This window comes from Notolepis coatsorum (assembly GCF_963971535.1).
Source record: "Notolepis coatsorum genome assembly, chromosome: 13".
NCBI classification, from domain to species: Eukaryota; Metazoa; Chordata; class Actinopteri; order Aulopiformes; family Paralepididae; genus Notolepis; species Notolepis coatsorum.
In genome coordinates, this window is record NC_140177.1 from 60,594,028 (window position 1) to 60,616,173 (window position 22,146).

The 22,146-nt window shown below is 42.9% G+C and overlaps 1 protein-coding gene across 1 annotated transcript in view; it reads left to right on the plus strand.

The window, feature by feature from the left end:
* The window catches only part of LOC311239370 (A-type potassium channel modulatory protein DPP6-like), a gene marked incomplete at both ends in the record, with an annotated part of 214,473 nt that overhangs the window by 124,426 nt on the left and 67,901 nt on the right, over positions 1 to 22,146 (plus strand). Inside the window, 6 exons of the mRNA XM_084327677.1 lie at positions 17 to 131; positions 5,425 to 5,523; positions 11,960 to 12,054; positions 12,173 to 12,247; positions 12,338 to 12,390; positions 21,872 to 21,953. Coding sequence (XP_084183803.1) covers positions 17 to 131; positions 5,425 to 5,523; positions 11,960 to 12,054; positions 12,173 to 12,247; positions 12,338 to 12,390; positions 21,872 to 21,953 — 519 coding nt within the window. The remainder of the gene's footprint in view (positions 1 to 16; positions 132 to 5,424; positions 5,524 to 11,959; positions 12,055 to 12,172; positions 12,248 to 12,337; positions 12,391 to 21,871; positions 21,954 to 22,146) is intronic.

A 22,146-nucleotide genomic window follows, 5' to 3' on the forward strand; every position in this document is an offset into this window, starting at 1 on the left:
TGTGTTTGTACTATAGGACCTGGTGGGCAATGCTCCTCCCCAGAGGAACTGGAAGGGGATCACCATCTCTCTGCTGGTCATCCTGGTCATCTGTTCCCTGATCGTTACCTCTGTCATCCTGCTGACCCCCCGTATGTACACACACACACACACACACACACACACACACACACACACACACACACACACACACACACACACACACACACACACACACACACACACACACACACACACACACACACACACACACACACACACAAAATGTTATAGTGTTATAGTCATCATACTTCCTACTATGCACTCATAATTTCACCAAGTCAGAGACATACCACTATAAAACAATCTACTTCCCCACCACCATACCAATTCACTTAAAAAATGTATCCTAGCCCTCAAGTCGTTATGCCCATTTACTGTCGGTCTTGGGAGGGTGTAGACTATCACATGCCTCCTGCGATAAGTGTGGAGTGGCCAGACACTTCTTTTCACCGGACAGCTAGGAGTTTCACTGAGAGAATGTAACACGCACGTAGGTTAATGCTATCTCCCCCAGATCCCCTTCCTGCTGAACAGGCGCCCCAACTGACCACTAAGAGTTGCTGTTGCAACAACCTGGTCTCATACCCCACCGGTTCCTCACCCACGAACACACTGGTCATTGTGTTCATAGGGACGACTGACCAAACTGGAGGAACCACTTCCGATAATTGAACCCAGGTCTCTGCGGTGGTGCTTAGACAGAGTGCTTAGACCTCTACATTACCCAGACATGCCCACCATACGAACTCACTTGACACAGGGCCTGGGATTCTATATTTTCACTTTTATTTGGGGCTCCGAATTGCCTAATACCACAGTTTAGTAATTTTATTTCATAACTTTTTTTTTTATAGGGGGCAAGGTTGTACAGATGGTGAGCACTCAGGTTGTAGATTGCATATCAGTTTTGTACAGAGGCAAGGTCAGCGTCTCGCTAGGTAATGGGCCTTTTAATGTCTAATGCTATTCAGGCTTGTTTAATGGAGATGATTATGCAGTAATAGCTATAGTCATTTGTCAAATTGACGCAGCATCAGAGATGCCATTTGCAGAATGTTGGGAATTAGCTTCACCCCTTTACCCTGCAGTCCCCTGCCAGCCACATGGATGTCTTGGCATCTTTCAGGTCTACAAACACTGGAGAAGTTTCTCCTCAAAACTTGGTATTTATTCCTCCAATTCTCTTATGTGGAGAAGAATGCTTGTTGACATGTAGAGTGCGGCTGTGCTGTCAACCATCCTGAAAATGTGTCTAGCAGTTGTTTCCCCGAATAAAGGTGACGGGATGACAGTGGAAAGGTTTGCGCACCGTCTCTGTCTCGCTCCCTCACATCCACACGAAGCGGAGCCTGTTCCTCTGTTGCCTGCAGTTCAACTGTCAGCTTCAGTTTCTTGTTTTCTGAATTTCATCCCTCCTGCTGAAGAAAGACGAGGCAGGCTGCTGCAAGTGGATGACAGCAGATCAGCAGAGCTCTGCCTTTTGTGCCAGGTGTCTCTTTCTTGTTTGTAACCCCCTTCTAAATTGTTGTGCTCATGCGATGGGAACAGTCCTAGGAAGAGCCACTTCCTGAGACAGGAAGATAAGAGGCAGCCTGTGATGTGACCTCCGCAGAGCAACGTGTTGGGGAAAAACTGGAACATCTTCTTTCTAATGGTTTCTCTCTGAAAATGGAAAGTTTGCTTCCATGAATTGGAAATATATCTTTTTTTCTTTTTAATCCTCTTTTTCTCCGCCTGATTTTTCTGTGCCTTTCCTCCCATCCCAATTTAGTCGTTATGCCAATTCCCCCTTCCCCTACCTGGTCGTTGTGCGCATGTGCCCCCTACTGGTCGGTCAAGGGAGCCCTGAGGTCTACCACATGCTTCCTCTGACACATGCGGAGACAGCCAGCGGCTCTCTTTTCACCTGACAGCGCGGACTCTCGTTGGTGAAGTGTAATGCGTGGGAGGTCACGCTGCCTTCACCACTTCCTGTCTTTTGCTGTGCAGGCGCCCTGACCTGACCTGTAGGAGTCGCTGTCCACAACGCCAGATTACCACCCCATCAACTTCCCTCCCGCTAACTCAGCCAAACGAGTTAGTATGACGGCTGGCCCAAGCCGGAGGCAATGCTGACACCTGGAATCGAGACCGGAGTCTCTCGCATTGGTGACGCGCGCAATCTCCGCTGTGCCACCCAGCCGCCTATGAATTGGAAATATATCTTGTAAGAGTAAAGCAAGAAATCCGTTTTCTTTTTTTCAAAACTAACACCTATTGCTTTAAAAGTCTCTGAATTAATCTTTCACAGTGACTAGATTTGTCTTACGCCTATCCTGAATTTACATATGTCATGAACCATTATACAGTAGGCCTAATCAGGGAAGTAGTGAAGGATAGTAACCCATATACAAATCTCAGTTTACCCACATTTTTATATTGATTATAATTAGAGGTGGGCATAGATTAATTTTTTTTAATCTAGATTAATCTATCTGCAATCCTGGATTAATCTAGATTAATCTAGATTAAAATGTCTCAAAAAAAGAAAAAAAAAAACCTGCCGAAGGCATTCAAAATATGTGTGTTCTACCCAAATAATGACCAGAAGTAAGTCCTTACTTTTTCTTTCCTCCTTATGTTTCTCAGGCCAGGTGGCCCATTACACCATGAGCCCATCTCCTGTTTCCAAAATGCATTACAGACTGTTTGAAAAAGCTGTTTTGCTATGATAATTGGTAATGAAATATCAAAATAATGTTCAATAAGATGTACTTGTGTTTAATAAGTTGTTTTATTCAGAAGTTAACACAAATAAATAATATTACCAGTACAGTACAGTATCTAGCACACTCTCAGGAGCAAAACAGAAAGAATCATTTCAAACTTGAACTATGTGACATGGCTTGAATCAACTGCTCCAGTGGAGTTGCTCAGTGGCCAAAGGTGTCAACTGTGGTTGTACTGGGCAGCTCCCAGGTGTGAATGGAACTGTGTGAATGTGAAGCAGGGCGTTCCTGAAAAAGAGCATCTGTGCTCAGCGAACCTACCCTGGGTAAATAAAGGTAAAAAAAAAGAAATGTAAAAAAAAACATTTTTATTTTTATTTATTTTTTTAGATTAATGCGTTAATTATATTATCGCGCGATACTAGTATAGCGTTAACGCAGCACGTTAACGCCGTTAACGGCCCAGCTCTAATTATAATATAACAATATGAATCTCATGATTGAAAATCACAGTATAGATCAGGGGTAGGCAACCCTAGGCAGGGCCGGATTAACGATTAATTTTTTTTGGGGGGGGGGGGGGCCACTCGTCACTAGAGGCCTTTTGGAGGCCCCTCGTCACAAGAGGCCCCAAATATTTGTTTATTTTTTTTACTTTTATTTTCTTTTCTTTTGGAGGCCCCTCGTCACTAGAGGCCCCAAATATTTGTTTATTTTGATTGGCACTGACTGACGCTCTCTGATTGGCCACTGACATGTTTGCCCAATCGCGTGACGAGCTGTGTCTTTGCCCATTTCCTCGTCAAACAGCCTGCAAACTACCTGGCGTTCTATCGCCATGCTCTAAGACAAACTCTAACCTTAACCAACTTCGAAAGAGTGCCTAAGCTTAACCATCGAAAGAACTTGCCGTCAGCCCGTCACGCTCTAAGACAAACTCTAACCTTAACCAACTTCGAAAGAGTGGTACTAGTACTAAATACCTATATGTCCCTATGCCATAAATGTCATGTATGTTGTGTATGTCATAAATGTCTATATGAATTGAAAATGGGGGACCCTGATGTAAACAAGACAAACGTCTTTCTCAGGTCTGCATCCCCTGCCTTAACAATTGTGTGTATTGAGCCGTACTGTATTGTACCCATTCTGCAATCTGTTAAATAAAGTTTTCATTCATTCATTCAGTAAAAAAAATAAAAGAGATACGAATATATAGGCCTCTCTCTTATACATGCCTCCTCCTAATACAAGCCTGGTATCCACTACAGTTGAAACAAATACAAGCCGGGGTTACTATTAGAGGAATTACGGTATTCTATATATTTTTTAAAGTGACATATAAAAACGCCACTGTGCGTGCGTGCACGTGTGTGTGGGGGGGCCTCCACAAGAATCTGGCCCAGGGGCCTCTGAAGTCTTAATCTGGCCTTGACCCTAGGCACGCGTGCCTGCATAGGCACGCGGGGGCATTTGCATAGGCACAGGGGGCAGCAGTAAAAAAAAAAAAAAAAAAAAAAAACGTTTTTTTTTTTTTATTTTTTTTTTTGAAATATTATAGTGAAATATTTTGCACTGTTGTCGCATTTATCTTGTTGAAATCCTCCCACAGGTTCTTTTTACTACCACATATTTAATTGAGACCCTTTATTTGTTTATTATTTCAATTTAGCTGGAAATACATTGCTACATCATTCAGTAACATTTGCAGAGCCTTATAACAAAAACATTATTACGGTCACCATTGTGGGATTAATCAACAATTTTTATTATTTATTTTTCTATTTCATTGAACATTGCACATGTTAAAAGCCATTTTTTTTACTCAAAATGTGAGTATTACCAAGTCAACTTGTGTTCTTAAAACAATGACAATAAACATAGTTTTATTAGGTTGAAATAATGTGGTTGTGTACTTATTTTTCTGTTAACTTATTATGGATTGAAAACTGAAAACCTTAATGCACAGTAACTGAACTCAATATTTTTAAGTTCTGGTAACTTATTATTATTATTTTTTTTTTTACAGTGTAGTCTTGCGATCAATCAAAACTTATTTACACGATATACCTCACAAATTCACCCTCCATTCACATCCTGGTGTTCTCCTGGTGTTCTCCATTAGGCCTGTAGGTGGAGCTATGACAGCACACGTACAGTACACACACCGATGGTGTGTGATGTGTCCAAAAATGAATGGGCAAATGTGAGTGAAATGGTCGCACTGTATGCAGCTGTTTGTCTGCATTGCATCCCCCCCCCCCCCCCAACTCAGATTTAGGGTTGATACAACCATCATAATAATATTGTTAATAATAACAATAACAATAATGATGTAATAATGTAAAAATTATCATTAAAAATACCTGATTATGAGAAGAAAAAAATTACGATGCATGGAATATTGTTGAGGCACACTAGTTACAACTATATTTCAAACAGGCACTCCATGTCAAAAAGGTTGCTGACCCCTGGTATAGATTATAGTAAGTAGTAGTATCTAATTGATGCAAGTCTTATTTTTGAATTGACCCATCTCAAATCCGCCCCACTTTTCCTGATCCTCCAATCACAACGGTTGCTTGAGGGAAGCAACAGTTGTGATTGGAGGATCAAGAAAATAGGGCAGAATTTGAGATAGGTCCATTATTTCCTGTGATGACTCGCTGGACAGGTGAAGACGACAGTCTCGCCCTGAAGAGGAAAGTGACCGTGGAGGACGTCTTTGGACCAGACTTTCGTGTCCACGACCCAGATGCCAAATGGCTCAGTGGTGAGCAGACAGTCTGTCCTTGGTGTTTATCGTCTGTCTTTTATCTCCAGGCATGTTGGTATCATTAGGGTTGGCATTCCCATCGCCGTGCATGGCGGTGTGAGTGGCGCGCACTCCGCGCGGGCTGTTTGTGTTTTCCTTCGGTCATGACTTGCTTTATCGGGGGTGTGTCTTGGATGGGGATGTGGTGGGGATTGATGTGTGAGGTGTTCGGGGGACTGACTGTTCCGGGGGGGTTCACATGCCTTCGAGCGACATTATACTATTGTACTGATTTTATGCCTATTCTTAAATCTGCACGTCTACATTACACTACTTTTATTGTCTTTTATACCTATTCTTATGTCTGAAGTTTATGCAATTTTTTATTTTGTCAATTTGTGTGCTGATTTTATGCCCATGTTAATTTTTTTTTTTTTTATACTAATTGCTGTGGTGCACTCTGGACTGAGAGTACTATGTAGATAGCTATTCATATTTATTATTGTTATATTGTAGAAATGTGTGCATTGAAATGTCTGTAAAGTCTCGACTACATTGAAAATGAGGGTGACCTCAATTGTAATTTCGAGAATAAATAAAGGTTGATGATTAGCATTTAATTTTTTTTTAATGTTAGCCTACCACTAGCAGTGCCCCTTGGCCTTGAACGAGGAATGCCACGACAATGCTAACAAGCCACAGGAAACTGAAAGGTAGAATGTAGACATGCTTTCCCAGCAAGTGTCTGTAGTGGAGATCAATAACTAATAACTAAAGTTGAAAATGTCAGAGAATTCCTTTAAAGCCGGACATAATTGGGTGCTTCGCTGCACATGTTCATTATCAGCGACCCATTGGAAGTAACATGTTACAGGCATAGTTATTTTACCCACAGACAGACATAATCCAACATTATGCAGATACATATACAGATTCATCCAACAATGCCAGCTGTGAAATATGTCTCTATAGTACAACAAGATCAAATCGACTACATAATAAGTCTCCAGCTTGTATCTAGTGTGCTATACAGCTACAGGATAATATATGCTGGACGTGTAGGGATGTGGCGTAAATTAAACAGATGTACACCGGTTTGCTATTGACCATATACACACAGTGGCACAGGGTGGAAAGGAATCCCAACCTGAGCAAAATGGCTGCCGTGTGAATATGGTCCATAGCCTCTTTGACCTTGAGCGGTAACAGGTGGAAATGCATGTCGGACCAGAATTCAGAGTGCCCTCTGGTATTTGATTAGGAAACTACTGGGAATTATTTTCAGAATCTGCCCAAATCAACAGCCTTGTCAACAAGGCCATGATGATCTGTGTCATTCTTAGATGAACATTGTATATTTCTTTTTTTTGCTGCACAATAACTGAAATGGCTGAAATTGAAATGTCACGGTTTGTTTTACTCTACTATGTCGTCAGATGGATGGACGAAGTTAGCTACAAAACAAACAGTGAGTACTAGAACATTTAGACAATGACAGGAACGTTTTTGGAAATCAATTTTACTTTAGTTTAAAAGATCGCAAATTATTCATAGACCCAAGACTGGTGAGTGCTATTTCAGTGTGGAATATTTGCATGTTATATGGCACCAGAGCCATATCGTGTTGGAAGTGAACTGGGTGTTCTGCAGTGTGCCATTTGGTGTTCTCAATGTGTCTGTTTCTCATGTTTGAAGACTGCCAATCGCTGTAAAGAACAGCAATGGCCAAAGCAGATGGTCCAAGATAATTAACCTCATGAGCACATGAGGTTAATGGTCCGTTGCAACCAAACACACACACACGCACGCACGCACGCACACACACACACACACACACACACACACACACACACACACACACACACACACGAAAACACACACACGAAAACACACACACACGAAAACACATATTCAGACATCCCCGCACGCACACTCTCCCACACATATGTTGGTGTCGTATTAAGTATGGATCGGTGTGAAATAGGGATTGGCCAGTGAAATGTGAATCGTTGCCAAGGTAACAATCTGTTTCCACCATTGTCTCTGCTCTATGTGCCTGGCCTGTGCTTTGACACCCAGTGCATGTCTCACGCTCGTCTCCTGAGCGGTGTGTTCCTAGGATCACCCTGGGTGGCAACCCATCAGACATTAACCACGCTATCTCTGTGGACATTATCTGTGCCCGTCCTGTACCGTCTCACGTAGTTATGTGTTCATTGCGATGCCCTACGATCACCCTGGGTGGCAACTCGTTGGTTGTTGTTGATGCCATCTCTATGGATGTTGGTATGCCCTGTTGTCTCTGCCTACGTGTTGCTTGTGCCTTTCCATATTTTTCCTTGCATTGTTTATTATTGCTATTATTATTACATCATTGTATTTATTTACCAAGTCGTTGCCCATTCAGTGTTTCCCACAGGATTTTCAGAGACTATGGGGGGTGAACCTCCGACCCTCTAGGGGGGTCCGGGGGCATGTCCCCCGTAACTTTTTTTTTTGTACATTGTAAAGTTAAATACATCAATCTTGTGCACTTTGAGAGCAAAATAAAGAGGCTAGATCTATGATGAACTTTGTGCTCAATACACAAAATCGACTAGACTAGTGCTTCCCAATCCTCTCCTCGAAGCACCCCAGCCGTTCAATGTATTTGTTAAATTCCACCACCAGCACACCTGATTCAACTTAACTAGCCCTTTATTAGTTGAATCAGGTGTGCTGGTGGTGGAATTTAACAAATACATGGAACGGCTGGGGTGCCTCGAGGAGAGGTTTGGGAACCACTGGACTAGAGCATACATTTGAGCCATCAAAGAAATTAAGCAAAAGTGGTTACCTGTGTTGAAGTGGTTTATTTTTTAGAAAATAAAAAATATAGTGGATTACTATTACGACTACTACCACTGCCAATACTACTGATACATCCCTATTGGCAAACTTTATATTAAAAAAAATTGTAAAAAAAAAAAAGTTTGGTTCATTATACAACTGTGGCAGGACTAATTAGACTAATTAGACGGGCCGCCACATTCTAGGTAATTAATGGGAAACCCTGCCATTTGAACACCTATTGCATGTCTGGCCATCCTAGTTGGGGGGATCTCTCATTGAAATGCCTGTCTTAAGTTTTCTTACCCCTTTTCCTCATCTTCTTTGGTGGTTAAGCTAGGGAGTGTTATACATGTGTGGGCCTGTGAAGCCCATTGAGACATGTAATGTAAGTAATGTGAAATAAAGTTTTATATCCCTGATGAAAGTAATCCATATTTTATGCCGTTCTATATGTATTACGACAGTGGCACACATGAAGACCACGCCTTTCCTTCATGTCCTCTCTTGACACAACCCGTACTATCCGTACTCCATGGTACATCTGTCCTTTTGTTCTTCTCTGCAAGGTTCCCCAGATGATTTACATGTACATGATTTATATAATCACTTCAACCCCCATATGACCGTGTCCTCTACGCACCACCATCACCAGAGCGTTCACAGCTCCCGATGAAGCACCGGCTCTCCGTTCTGTGACGTTGTTTCTCGTCGGAGTTAAATTAATGTAGCCGGCTCCCATTTGGTGCTAATGACCCTCCCGATAAGGAATCCAATGGGGAACGACCTTGTACTTCAGTAGCCCTCATCAATATTTTGTGGGTTTCATTCAGAGCAATGCATAATTGATCCCTGATACTCTTTGATCACCACTTGCCTTGGCACTCTGCGTCTTTGGACTCACTTTCTGAGTCTCTCACTTCAGACCCAAAGGCAAGACACTTGTCTTTCACACAGATCTGTAACGGGGAGCGCTACTCGTATTTGTCTTATAGCATTTGTTGAAGTGATGTATGATATATGATTGTGTCCATAACTGCTAAAACGAGTACTGAGCATTTTAGGGGATTGTTAACTGTATGGGCCCAAAAGAGGACTAAAGTGGGCAAGTGAAATAAATATCACGATCCTTCATGACAAAGCTGTTCTCTTGAATTGATTAGACTTGATCCTGCTGGACTGAGCTGCACCAGCAATGTGGAGTGTAGTTAGCATCCCTCGCCACTCACAATTGGCAATGAATATGTATTGGGTTGGATTGTGCCGGTCTGCAAACTGGAAAATGCCATTGTCTCACAATAGTTGTCACAAACTGCATTTAGACAAAGTGATATTTCCTGAGCCAGGTACCGCGCCAGTCTCGTCTGCTTTTGTCCTTGCGCTTTATCTCAGCATTTCTTCATTTCAGAATCTTCATGGATAATATTGAAACTCTTCTCCAATCTCCTGGCACATCGATGGTAAAAGGCGCTTCATGCTATTTGAGATATTTCTGTGGAAATATTTGGGCCGTGCACTTTACAGGGAAGAGGAAAAACAACCTGGGTGTTTCTCTTTCTGGGAGAGCACAACACTTCAAAACAGAAGTCTAAAATGGATAGCACAACATGTCCGTCCAGCAGTACTACATTTTATATCTAGAATATGAGCACATTGTTCTTATTGACCTATCTCAAAACCCCACCCTCTTTTCTTGATCCTCCTCGTGGCTGCATATGCTCCTCTACATCGTGTACCTCGTGGCTGCATACGCTCCTCTACATCATGTACCTCGTGGCTGCATACGCTCCTCTACATCATGTACCTCGTGGCTGCATACGATCCTCTACATCGTGTACCTCGTGGCTGAATACGCGCCTCTACATCAGAAATGAATGTAATGCAACCGCGCTGCAAGACTTGGCTGGAGTCGTTGGAAAGGCCCTGTCACACACACACCGTTCACATATACTTTCGCTTTCACCCTCACACTTTTGTGACGACACAACAGCTACAGACCGGAGGGAACCAATGGGCAATGATCTGAGGGTGTCGGAACAGCACATTGCTAGACATTTTGAGAGGCTTGCAGACAGGCACGTGCACCCAACGTCACTCACTCAATCATGTCGCAACTGCTGCATGCGCTACAGAAACAAGTGTGTGAAGGGAAATGAGCCATTGGTGGGTATATACAACAATGAAGAGAAGAGTGCCTTCCTTTCAACCCATCATCTACACTCATTGCACACACATCCACATGTACACACTCACTTTTAAACAAACACTCACCTTAACACTCACTTTAGACACTTTAACACTACATTATACAGGGGTGTAAAAAGTACCCAGAAATTATACTTAAGTGAAAGTATGGGTACCGTCTCAAAATCGTACTCAAGTAAAAGTATCTGGCTAAAAACACACTTGAGTAAAAGTTAAAAAGTGTCTACTTTTAAATAAGTAAAAACTTTTTTTCTGACTGTCTATTCTTCTGATAGCAGGTGTTTAATCAAAGATCCCCGCTTTCTAGTCTTGCACAAGGACCAATCAACATGGGTATGGGCGGGTTAATTTTCCATTGATGGGGATTTGATTGGCTGTTTTTAAATAAAGTGCAGCCGCAGGATTAATAACATTAACGTTAGTTCGGCCAGAGAAACAAATATACTAATTAAAATAGTTGGACCTGTGAGATTTGTACTTTGTACTTTGTAGGTCTGCATTTTAAATGTAAGGAGTAAAATGTTCTTTTTCCTCTGAAATGTAATTGAGTAAAAGTACAAGTATACAAACCTAATAATACTTGAGTACAAGTACAAATACCCCAAAACAGTACTTAAGTATTGTAACAAAGTACAATTACTCAAGTACTTTACAACCCTGATTATATGTATCTATTATTAAAGAGATTTGCACTACATTCATACCTCATTTGCATTTGCACCTTACCTTAAAGTTTTGTACCTAATTGTCTGCATTGTACCTCACTGTTTACTCATTTTTACTCACTGTACTTAGATTGTACCTAGGTTGTACTTTCAATTGTATATTGTATTGTATATTGTATATATGTATATTGTATATTCCTCTTTACTTACTTATTTACTTACTTTTTTTTTTACTGTATGAAGCACACTCTGGGGCTCATACAGAACCAAGCATTTCACCGTAAAGTATGTGTATTTTATTGTGACAATTAATAAACAAACTTGAAACTTGAACTTGAACTTTCTGTGTGGTGCTTCTTCAGGGAGAGGAGTCTCTGCACAGAACACAGTGTAACAGCGACACAGGCACTTACAGTATGGACACAAGGCACTACGCAATCCTCAACTATAGCCAGCCTGGACATACAAATACACTCTCATCTGCGTCTATTGTCTGGCTACACCGCAGTAACTAGACTGTCAAATAGTGGTGCAGACCTAGTCAGTGGCTGCCTCATTAATGCTATGCACCACGTTGCCTCATATATTGAACATCTTGGAGCTTGTCCGAGATGAATGGATACGAATAGGAAAAGGACGGATACAAAGGGAACATTGGCTCAGGAGGAATAGTACAGTCTGCATGGGAGCTGGATGTCATTGTAATAATACCTCTTTTCATTCCCTCACACTCTGGTTTGTTGTGTTATTTCCAGACTATGAGCTGCTGTACCGTGCGAGGGAAGGGGACGTTGTCAGACTTCATGTGGACACAATGAGGAAGGACATTCTGGTGGAGAACAAGTTGTTTGTGAGTGCCGCCTTACAGCAGCATTATTCCCCAATATGATTCATGGAAAATGTACTGAACCTATAGACACCAAATTGTTAAGTAACATTGCATCGGACATGTGCTTGGCTTCATCCAGGAAACATACAAAGCTACAAAGTATCAAGTGTCTCCAGACATGAAACATGTGCTCCTGGCATTCAGTGTGATCCCGGTGAGTTCATCTGTTGTGGGTGTTTTGCCTTCTAGTGTTCTCACAAAGTATATTTTCTCTGACTATCTGATACTGTCTTCACCCCCTCAGGTCTACCAACACTCCTATAAGGCCAGTTACATCATCTGCAGCCTTGTCACACCGTAAGACTCACCTCTTTCTATCTATCTATCTATCTATCTATCTATCTATCTATCTATCTATCTATCTATCTATCTATCTATCTATCTATCTATCTATCTATCTATCTATCTATCTATCTATCTATCTATCTATCTATCTATCTATCTATCTATCTATCTATCTATCTATCTATCTATCTATCTATCTATCTATCTATCTATCTATCTATGTGTCTGTCTCTAGTCACAAGATTTTGTTGATAGTGTATTGCTTATCAGAGATGTACTCATAATTTCACAGGAGATTATTTATTATATTATTATCGTTCATATTATTCATTCAGCATGGGAAAATAAACACCCAAAATTCCAAAACAAAAGACCAAACCGACAAATTAATTGACTAAGAGAGAGCAGCCCTATTTATAGTTTTTCTCAGTCGCTTTGGTGCATTTCTCACATCACCTTTAACATTTGCACAACAGTTAGTGCATTTCTCAAAACAATTAGTACAAACTGCAAAACCTAGTTGATAACCTGCAAAAGCATGTCACTTGCTCAAAATGGATAGTTCCTTCCTCAAAAGCAAGTATTCATGTCAATGAAAGTGTCAGTGTCATCAAAATTAAAAGTCCTGACACCATTCTTTTTTTTTTATCCACTTTTTCTCCCATTTTCTATTTTTCTCCCATCCCAATTTTCATATCGTCCAATTCAACCCTCCCCTGTCTTTGAACGTTGTTTCTTGCCTCCCACAAGCCGGCTGCAATGTGGACTAAGTCATACATAGCACGAGTCCCCTCCGATACTCGAGGTAACAGCCGTCGCATCTTTTCACCTGCGCGGCTCGATCTTTCAGCGTCGGGGGTCTGGGCTTTGGAGGGGCCCCGCCCCCGTCGCTTCTTGATTCTACTGCGCAGGCGCACCAACCGACCTGTAGGAGTCGCTGTCCACAACGCCCAATCCCCACCCTTCAGTTTCCCTCCCCGTAATACGGCCAATGTGTATTACTGTGGACGACCAGCTAAACTGAAAGCAATGTGGAGAGCGGGGCTCGAACAGGAGGCATCCTGTTCGAGCCTAGTCTCCAGCATTCGTTGCGAGCGCCTTGCCCACTGCGCCACGTAGCCGCCCACTCCTGACACCATTCTTTATGAACAAGATAGTCAAATGGCTTTGTCATGTTTTCATTATGACAGATCACTCTGTAAGTGTTTTCCAATGCAAAAAAAGTCAGATCTTGGTGACACTACCTGAAAATGCTCAAGACAGCACTATACACTATTTGCACAGCCATTTGAAATCTACAGTTACGTAAGTTACACATTACTGTACACATTGTAATATTCCCTCCTTGTTGGTCTGGGCCATCAATGGTTGCTCTCTGTCCAATGTGATTTCTTCCACGCCTTGTACCTTTTGCCAGATTGAAACCCGCCTCATCAACGTATATGAATGTGTGCAGCGGTTCCCTGGTACACGTTTTATCCCAGAAGAGAGAGAGAGAAAAACTATAAAAACTTTTCCTGTGTAACATAATGCATTTTGGACAACATATTGTACAGTATGAACTGTCATGTAAGTGTACTGCATGGCACTACACAAAGTAACCAGTTTACAGCACTGAACATTAGAGTATGCATAGAACACATAAATGTTTTACCTATACATACTGGCGACGGATCTCCTTCACTCTGTCGCTCCGGTCAAATGGCACATAGTACTACAATTGTTTCATGCACATTTCAATGCACTCTGTCAATTGTAGCGATTGAAGCGGATTCAATATTCCCAAAGATATTATCATCCTCTATAACTGCGCTTTGTATCTCTCTCAACCTTATGGCATTGTTTGCAATCACCATTGCACAAATGGCTTCCTCTTGTTGCGGAGTAAAAAGGGCCCCCTTCCACCTCTGTGAGGTTGTCTTGCAATCCTATGTGGTGCAGAGTAAACTTACAGTAATGTACAGTAAACATGAGATATACTGCTTCACAGTGACCCATATTACTGTAGTGTACAATAAGTGCTTCCCACTTCCCAAATGCTGCAGTACAGTACCATACTGTAAATATGGCAAATCTGTACTGTAACACTACTTTACACTACAATACAGTAAAGCTGTGCTGCAGTAAAGCTGTAAGTCTAAATGCAAAATGTAAACAAGTTCTTGTCCCACTGTAAGCTTTGTATGACACGATGGCAGTAGTGCAGTGCTGGTTGTTTATAATTGAATAATTAAATTTACAGTAGTTCTCTCAACATTTGGCTGCACCCTCCGACCAGCCTAAAGAAAACTGCAATGTATAGAGCCATAACATACTGGAATAGGATCCCATTACATATTATACGGACGGAAGACAAGGACAGTTTCAAAAAGAAACTCAAAGGAGCCATAATCCGGAAGGAAATTAATATATGTCATGCATGAGTGTAGCTGCAGCCATGTTATCCAAAACTTCTTCTGATTACTTTGTGTTTTTTCTTTTCTTTTTAAAGGTATGGTGAAATTGATGTTTTAGTAACATTGATGAGCATTCTAAAAGCAATTCTTAAAAATATTCAATTTTAAAAACAATCTTAAATTGTATTTAACACTGTATTTTGTATTTTGTTTTGTTTTGTTTTTTTGTTTTCTGTTTCTTTGCTTGCATGTAATTTTAGCCACCTTACGTAATTGTTAGTTTCATTGTGTGTTGAGTACTGGCTTTTAATAATTCTGTTTTGGAATGGTTGTTTTTGTATGTTTTTTTGTGTGGACCCCAGGAAGACTAGCTGGTTGCCATGGCACCAGCTAATGGGGATCCGTAATAAAATAAAATAAAATAAAATCAGCCATTGTAAGGCCGTGATTGACAACATGGTCCACAATTGACAGATTTTGACAACTAGTTCAAAAATGTTTTATGTAATGACTCAAGCAATGAAATGAGGACTATTAGTTTTATAGAGAATGACTATTCAGCATTCATAAGTATAGTTCATTTTGACTGACATGACATAAGCAAATGATAATGTTATAAAACAGCAGACAATTGTATGAAAGCAATTGATGCATGTCCAAAAGCATTTGCAATTTGAACTAACAGTTATGAGAACTTTTATTCTGATCTGAGAAATGCACCAAAGCAATTGAGAAAAACTGTACTTCCATCACTCTATAGTGTAATTTTGGTCAATGTTCATCTGCGAGAGCCTTGAAAGTACAGTACTTGAATGCGTTCCAGCTGACCTCTCGCAGAGTGTTCAGTGTTGTCACCTCCATCCACCTGCGTCTGCCGCCACCTGGTGGGACTTATTCAAATGTGACGTTATGTAGCACACTGGCTCCTGGTCTGTTTTTAGCCCCTTCATCCATCTATGTCTCCTCGCTTCCTTGCCGTTCCATATTTGTGCGTCGAGTCGAGCGAAATCAGCTTGTGCTACAATTGCCTGTGGAGGTTTGATTAAGCCTACAGTCAGGTAACAAAGCACCGTAGATCTCTGGGTTATTTGGCCCTGACTGTGCACTTGTAATGAGATAAACGTGTAGGCACACTCAGCTCACACACACACACACACACACACACACACACACACACACACACACACACACACACACACACACACACACACACACACACACACACACACACACACACACACACACACACACACACACACACACACACACACACACACACACACACACACACACACACACACACACACACACACACACACACACACACACACACACACAGCTGGATTGAGACAAATTGGTATTTCTTAATTGGAGGCTGAGTGCCTTTCTCAAGGGCACTTTGATGGTAGCTGTCAAAGAGATACTCCACCAATGCCTAACTGACTTGTTACAAAGTGTCACTTCAGTCCATTCAAACCGCAGTTGTACCAGTATTCCTTCCTCTTCCTACATGTTTCTGCTGGTCCAGTGTTATTCCTTTATCTCCTGTTTCTGCTGGTCCAGTGTTATTCCTTCCTCTTCCTACATGTTTCTGCTGGTCCAGTGTTATTCCTTCCTCTTCAAAATCAAATCAAATCAAATTTATTTATAAGGCCCGACAACACACGTTAATGTCCCCATGGGCCGTACACTTTTTCTTTAAACAAGTCAAGAAGAAACATCACAATAAGTCAAGAACAAAACAAGTACACCATAAGGTCCAATTTTTTTTAAATAAATGCAAAATAAATAAATGCAACACTCCCAGACATACCCCACGCGAAGGTAAGGACAAACTCACTAAAACCTAGCAATAGGAGGGGATTAGAGAGTTCCCATGTTTGTAGTGGGCGGAGATGGAGCAATAAATACATGTAGTGAGCATATGCATACATGGTGACAGTAGAATCATAGTATATAAGAAAATTGTGAAATAGAGTAATAGATAGAACTACTGCAAGCGTATGGATACAGGATGAGATACAAGACAATAGCTCAGGGCCGTATGCCCCGTGGGGGCAGGAGAAGTCACTCAGAGGGTTCAGCACTGCAGGCCAGACAGAAGATGGTATGAAGCTGTTCCATGGGACCGGTTGAGACAGAGACAGAGGTTAAAAGGTTCTCCTATGTCTGCAGAAAAGCAGACAAGGGAGCAAATAGACATCCTAACTAAACTAGACAGATTAATCTAAGGGTCAGTCCCCGACCAGGTGAGATCAGGGTAAGTCAAGTCAAGTCAAGAGTTTTAATTGTCACGGCATACAGGTATACAATGAAATGCGGCTGGTCTTGCCCGCGACGATGTGCAATACAGTGGTACAACATATAATAGAATCCAATAAAAATACAGTGGTACAACATATTAATAGAATCCAATAAAACAGTGCAATAAACAGGTGCATGGTGTGCCATCTCGGTATCTGTACATTAGTATTTACAGAGCATATAGGACATGCTAGGTAGCTTTAGTAGTGCAATACACTGTTCCTGATGTTATACTACTTTAAAGTGGCCTTTCCTCTGGCCATAAGTGTGCGTGTGTGCGGCATGAGTGTTAAAGTGGCTGCTAGTGTGTGAGCGTGCTCAGCGTGCGTGTCGTGTATGTGCTTGTGTGTGCTTGTGTGTGGATAGTTCAGTTTCTGTGTCTCTCAATGTTCATTGTTCAAGGCTCTGATGGCCTGGGGGAAGAAGCTTAGCCTAAGCCTCTTTGTCCTAGTAGCTGGGGTTCGCAGGCGTCTGCCTGACCTCAGCAGCTGGAACAGGCTGTTATTGGGGTGGTGGGGGTCTTTCATTATCCTGCAGGCTCTGGATTTGCACCTCTTGTTGTATAGAGCCTGCAGGGGAGGTAGCGCAATACCCGTGGTACGCTCGGCTGAGCGCACCACTCTCTGTAGGGCCTTCTTGTCCTGTGCCGTGCTGTTCCCATACCAGGCAGTGATGTTTCCGGTCAAGATGCTCTCTACAGCTCCTGAGTAGAAGGACTGGAGTATCTTCCCCGATACTCTGAACTTCCTTAACTGTCTCAGGTGGTAGAGGCGCTGCTTCGCTTTCTTTACTACTGTGTCTATGTGTGTTGACCATGTCAGGTCCTCTGAGATGTGGACCCCCAGGTACTTGAAGCTGCTCACCCTGTCCACGGTAGCCCTGTTAATCATCAGTGGTGTGTGTGTCTCCTGCTGTCCTCTCCTATAATCCACGATCAGCTCCTAGGTTTGACCAATGTTCAGGAGCAGGCTGTTGTCCTGGCACCAACGTTCCAGTACCTCAACCTCCTCTCGGTAGGCCTTCTCGTCGTTGTCCGAGATCAGCCCCACCACCACCGTGTCGTCGGCGAACTTCACTATGGAGTTGGAGCTGAACTTGGCCACACAATCGTGTGTGTAGAGTGAGTACAGCAGGGGGCTTAGAACATAGCCCTGGGGGGACCCAATGCTCAGGGTGATGGTGTTGGAGGTCTGACCCCCCACCCTGACCGCCTGGGGTCTTTCACTCAGAAAGTCCAGTACCCAGGCGCTCAGGGCGGAGCTCAGGCCTAGCTCGATCAGCTTGTCCACCAGTCTGGTGGGGACTATGGTGTTGAACGCTGAGCTGTAGTCAATGAACAACAGTCTCACATAGCCCCCCTTCTGACGGTCAAGGTGGGAGAGAGTGCTGTGCAGTACCTGGGAGACCGCGTCATCAGTGGACCTGTTTGTCCTGTATGCAAATTGCATAGGGTCCATATCACTGGGGAGAGAGGCACAAATGTGGTCCTTGACCAGCCTCTCGAAACATTTCATGACCACAGAGGTGAGTGCCACCGGTCTGTAATCATTTGGACATGTTGGGGAGGGTTTCTTCGGTACAGGGATGATGGTAGACATCTTGAAGCAGGCAGGGACTATGGACTCCGCCAGGGATTGATTAAATATGGCGGTGAACACCGGGGCAAGCTGGTTTGCACAGGACTTAAGTATGCGTCCTGTTATACCATCTGGGCCTGCAGCCTTCCTGGTGTTCACCTGCATAAATGCTCTTCTCACACTGTGTTCCGACAACGAGAGAGCGCCCCCGCCCCCCCGCGGTTGCCCCCCCCCCCCCTCCACAACAGCCGGTGCGCCAGTGACGTCACTAGCCAGAGGGCTAGCGGCGACACTGTCTACACCGAACCGAGCGTAGAAGGAGTTGAGTTTGTCCGCGAGAGAGGCGTCGTCGCTCCCCATTGAGGGGGCGCTGACTTTGTAGTCAGTTATTGTCTTCAGTCCCCTCCACAAGCCTCTTGTGTCGTTTTGTGCCATTTGTGTCTCCAGTTTCTCAGCATATGTCCTCTTAGCAAGTTTAACAGCCTTGCGCAGAGTGTAGACTGAAGCCTTGTACTCTTCCATATTTCCTGACTCTCTGCCCAGGTTATAAGCCGTGGTGCGTGAGTTTAGGGCTGTTCTTATAGTGCTGTCCACCCAAGGTTTCTGGTTTGGGAAAACCTGCGCCTTCTTTGTGAGGACAATGCCGTCTACCACTGTTGTTATATAACTCACAACGGTATCAGCGTACTCGCTGACGTCACTGGCGCTTCCTTTAAACATGTCCCAGTCTGTATCCTCGAACGCGTCACGGAGCGCGGCCTCTGATTCGTCAGACCACTTTTTTGTCTCACGTGACACGACGACATCACGCGATCTTTGTTTGTATGCTGGGATTAAAAAAATTGAGTCGTGATCGCTCGCGCTTGCAGAGCCCATCAGTGGCGGAGCCGCTACAGCCTTGTAGGCAGCTCTGAACGGGGTGTAACAGTGGTCGAGTGTGTTCCCCCCTCTTGTGGAGCAGGCGATGTGCTGAAAAAAGGTCGGCATCACTTTTTTCAGATTTGCCTGGTTGAAGTCACCAGTCACTATCGTTGCGGCTTCCGGGTGCTTGATCTGCTGTTTGTTGATGTGGTCGTGTAATTCCACCAGCGCTTTGCCAGTATTTGCCTGTGGGTGGATATACACGACGGATATAATGACTGCGGTAAACTCACGGGGTAGGTGGTACGGTCGGCACAGGATTTGGAGATGTTCCATATCTGGGGAGCATGAACTTGAGAGGACATGTACTTCCTTGGGATTAACCCAGAGATTGTAGGTTGAAGGAGAGAGAGAAAAGATGGGTCTTAAGCAGGGATTTAAAAGCTTCGACAGAGCAGGCGCCCCTGGCGACGGAAGGTAATTTGTTCCACAGGTAGGGAGCGCGGTAGACAAAGGCTCTGTGGCCGGCGGATTTCTTTTTAACCCTAGGAATCGATAGAAGCCCCGCATTTTGTGAGCGCAGAGCACGAGCGGGCGAGTATCGAGAGATGAGATCGGATAGATAGAGCGGTGCAAGCCCATTTAAAATTTTGTAGGTGAGGAGTAGCACTTTAAAGTCAGATCGGGCTTGAATAGGAAGCCAGTGTAGGGTGGACAAAACTGGTGTGATGTGATCAAATTGTCTAGTTTTAGTTAGTATCCGTGCAGCCGCATTTTGCACGAGTTGAAGATTTTTTATGCTTGAATTAGGTAGGCCTGAAAAAAGTGCATTACAGTAGTCCAGACGTGATGAGACAAAAGCATGAATTAGGGTTTCAGCATCAGCCAGAGTTAAAATGGGGCGAATCTTTGCGATATTACGAAGATGGAAGAAGGCAATTTTGGTGAAATTTTTAATATGTGCATTAAATGAGACGGAGGAATAAAAAATTACTCAGAGTTTTTTTATGGTGGAGCTCTGGGATACATGACAAGTATCAAAGTTGAGGGAGATGTCCTGAAACAGGCCTCTGTGGTTTGGGGGGGCCAACAATTAACATCTCAGTTGTATCTGCATTAAGGAGATTTTAATCGTTGGCCCCCCAAACCACATGGGGGGTTCCTACATGTTTTTGCTGGTCTAGTGTTATTCCTTCCTCTTCCTACATGTTTCTGCTGGTCCAGTGTTATTCCTTCCTCTTCCTACATGTGTCTGCTGGTCCAGTGTTATTCCTTCATCTTCTGTGTCTGCTGGTCCAGTGTTATTCCTTCCTTTTCCTACATGTGTCTGCTGGTCCAGTGTTATTCCTTCCTTTTCCTACATGTGTCTGCTGGTCCAGTGTTATTCCTTCCTCTTCTGTTTCTGCTGGTCCAGTGTTATTTAGGGGTGGGACGATACATCGATCCAGATCGATACATCGATGTAATTATCAACAATCGAATCGGATCGATGCAATGTAATAAGATCGATTCATATCGATACTCTTATTTTGAAAATCCTGTGGCGAGTCTCATATCCGCCCAAGAACAACAGCAGTAGCTCCGTGTGTGTAGATGTTACAGCATAGCATTCTCCCTTTCTGTGTGTGTGTGTGCGCGCGTCTTTGGAAAGACCAGATGAGGTCAGAGGAGTTTGATGTTTAAATGTTATTTAAACATAAACAATATAATACATAATAAATGTAGGCCTATACATGATCATGCAACATCAACAAATTGTTGTAGGAACGGTTTGGGAGAGGGAGGTTGTGAGTTTTGAGTTCCAAAAAATTTAGCTTAAAGTTTAAAGCTCAATATATAAAAACGTGGCACTTTACAGTGAACAGGAGGTCTATTTGTATTAAAAACAATAGATTGATTTTCCTTTAAATGTCTGGAAGAGCTCAAAAATACAAATGTCAAATGATATTTTCATTACCTTTTTTTTGTTGATCTAAATGTTACTGATTGTGTTAAATGGGCATATGATATCATCTCATATCGATCGCAGGCACCTGAATCTAATCGTATCGTATTGTATCGTGAGAGACTTTGTGATATCGGCAAATATCGTATCGTTGTCCAAAGAATCGATATCGTATCGTATCATGATGAAACTGGTGATTCCCACCCCTAGTGTTATTCCTTCCTCTTCTGTTTCTGCTGGTCCAGTGTTATTCCTTCCTCTTCCTACATGTGTCTGCTGGTCCAGTGTTATTCCTTCCTTTTCCTACATGTGTCTGCTGGTCCGGGGATCGAACCAGCAACCTTTTGGTCAAAAGCCTTTAGGCTGCCACCGCCTCCTTTTCACTTCCATGTTCTGTATGACCTCTACAGGGAGACCTGGACTCTGAACCCCCCTGAGGTACGGGATGCTGTTCTCCAATACGCTGGATGGGGACCCAAGGGCCAGCAACTGGTAAGGATTCCCTTTCACAGTTTTACAATAGAAGTTTACAGTAGAATTACAAAATTACGAAATGTCCAAAGGCTCACATAGATCTTTCAAAATCACCCTAGTGTGACTAGGGCTTCCTAATCCTTTTTTGGTGGGTGACCCCATGTTGTATGTTCATATCGCACTGATTATATGTCGTACAGAGTGTGCGTAA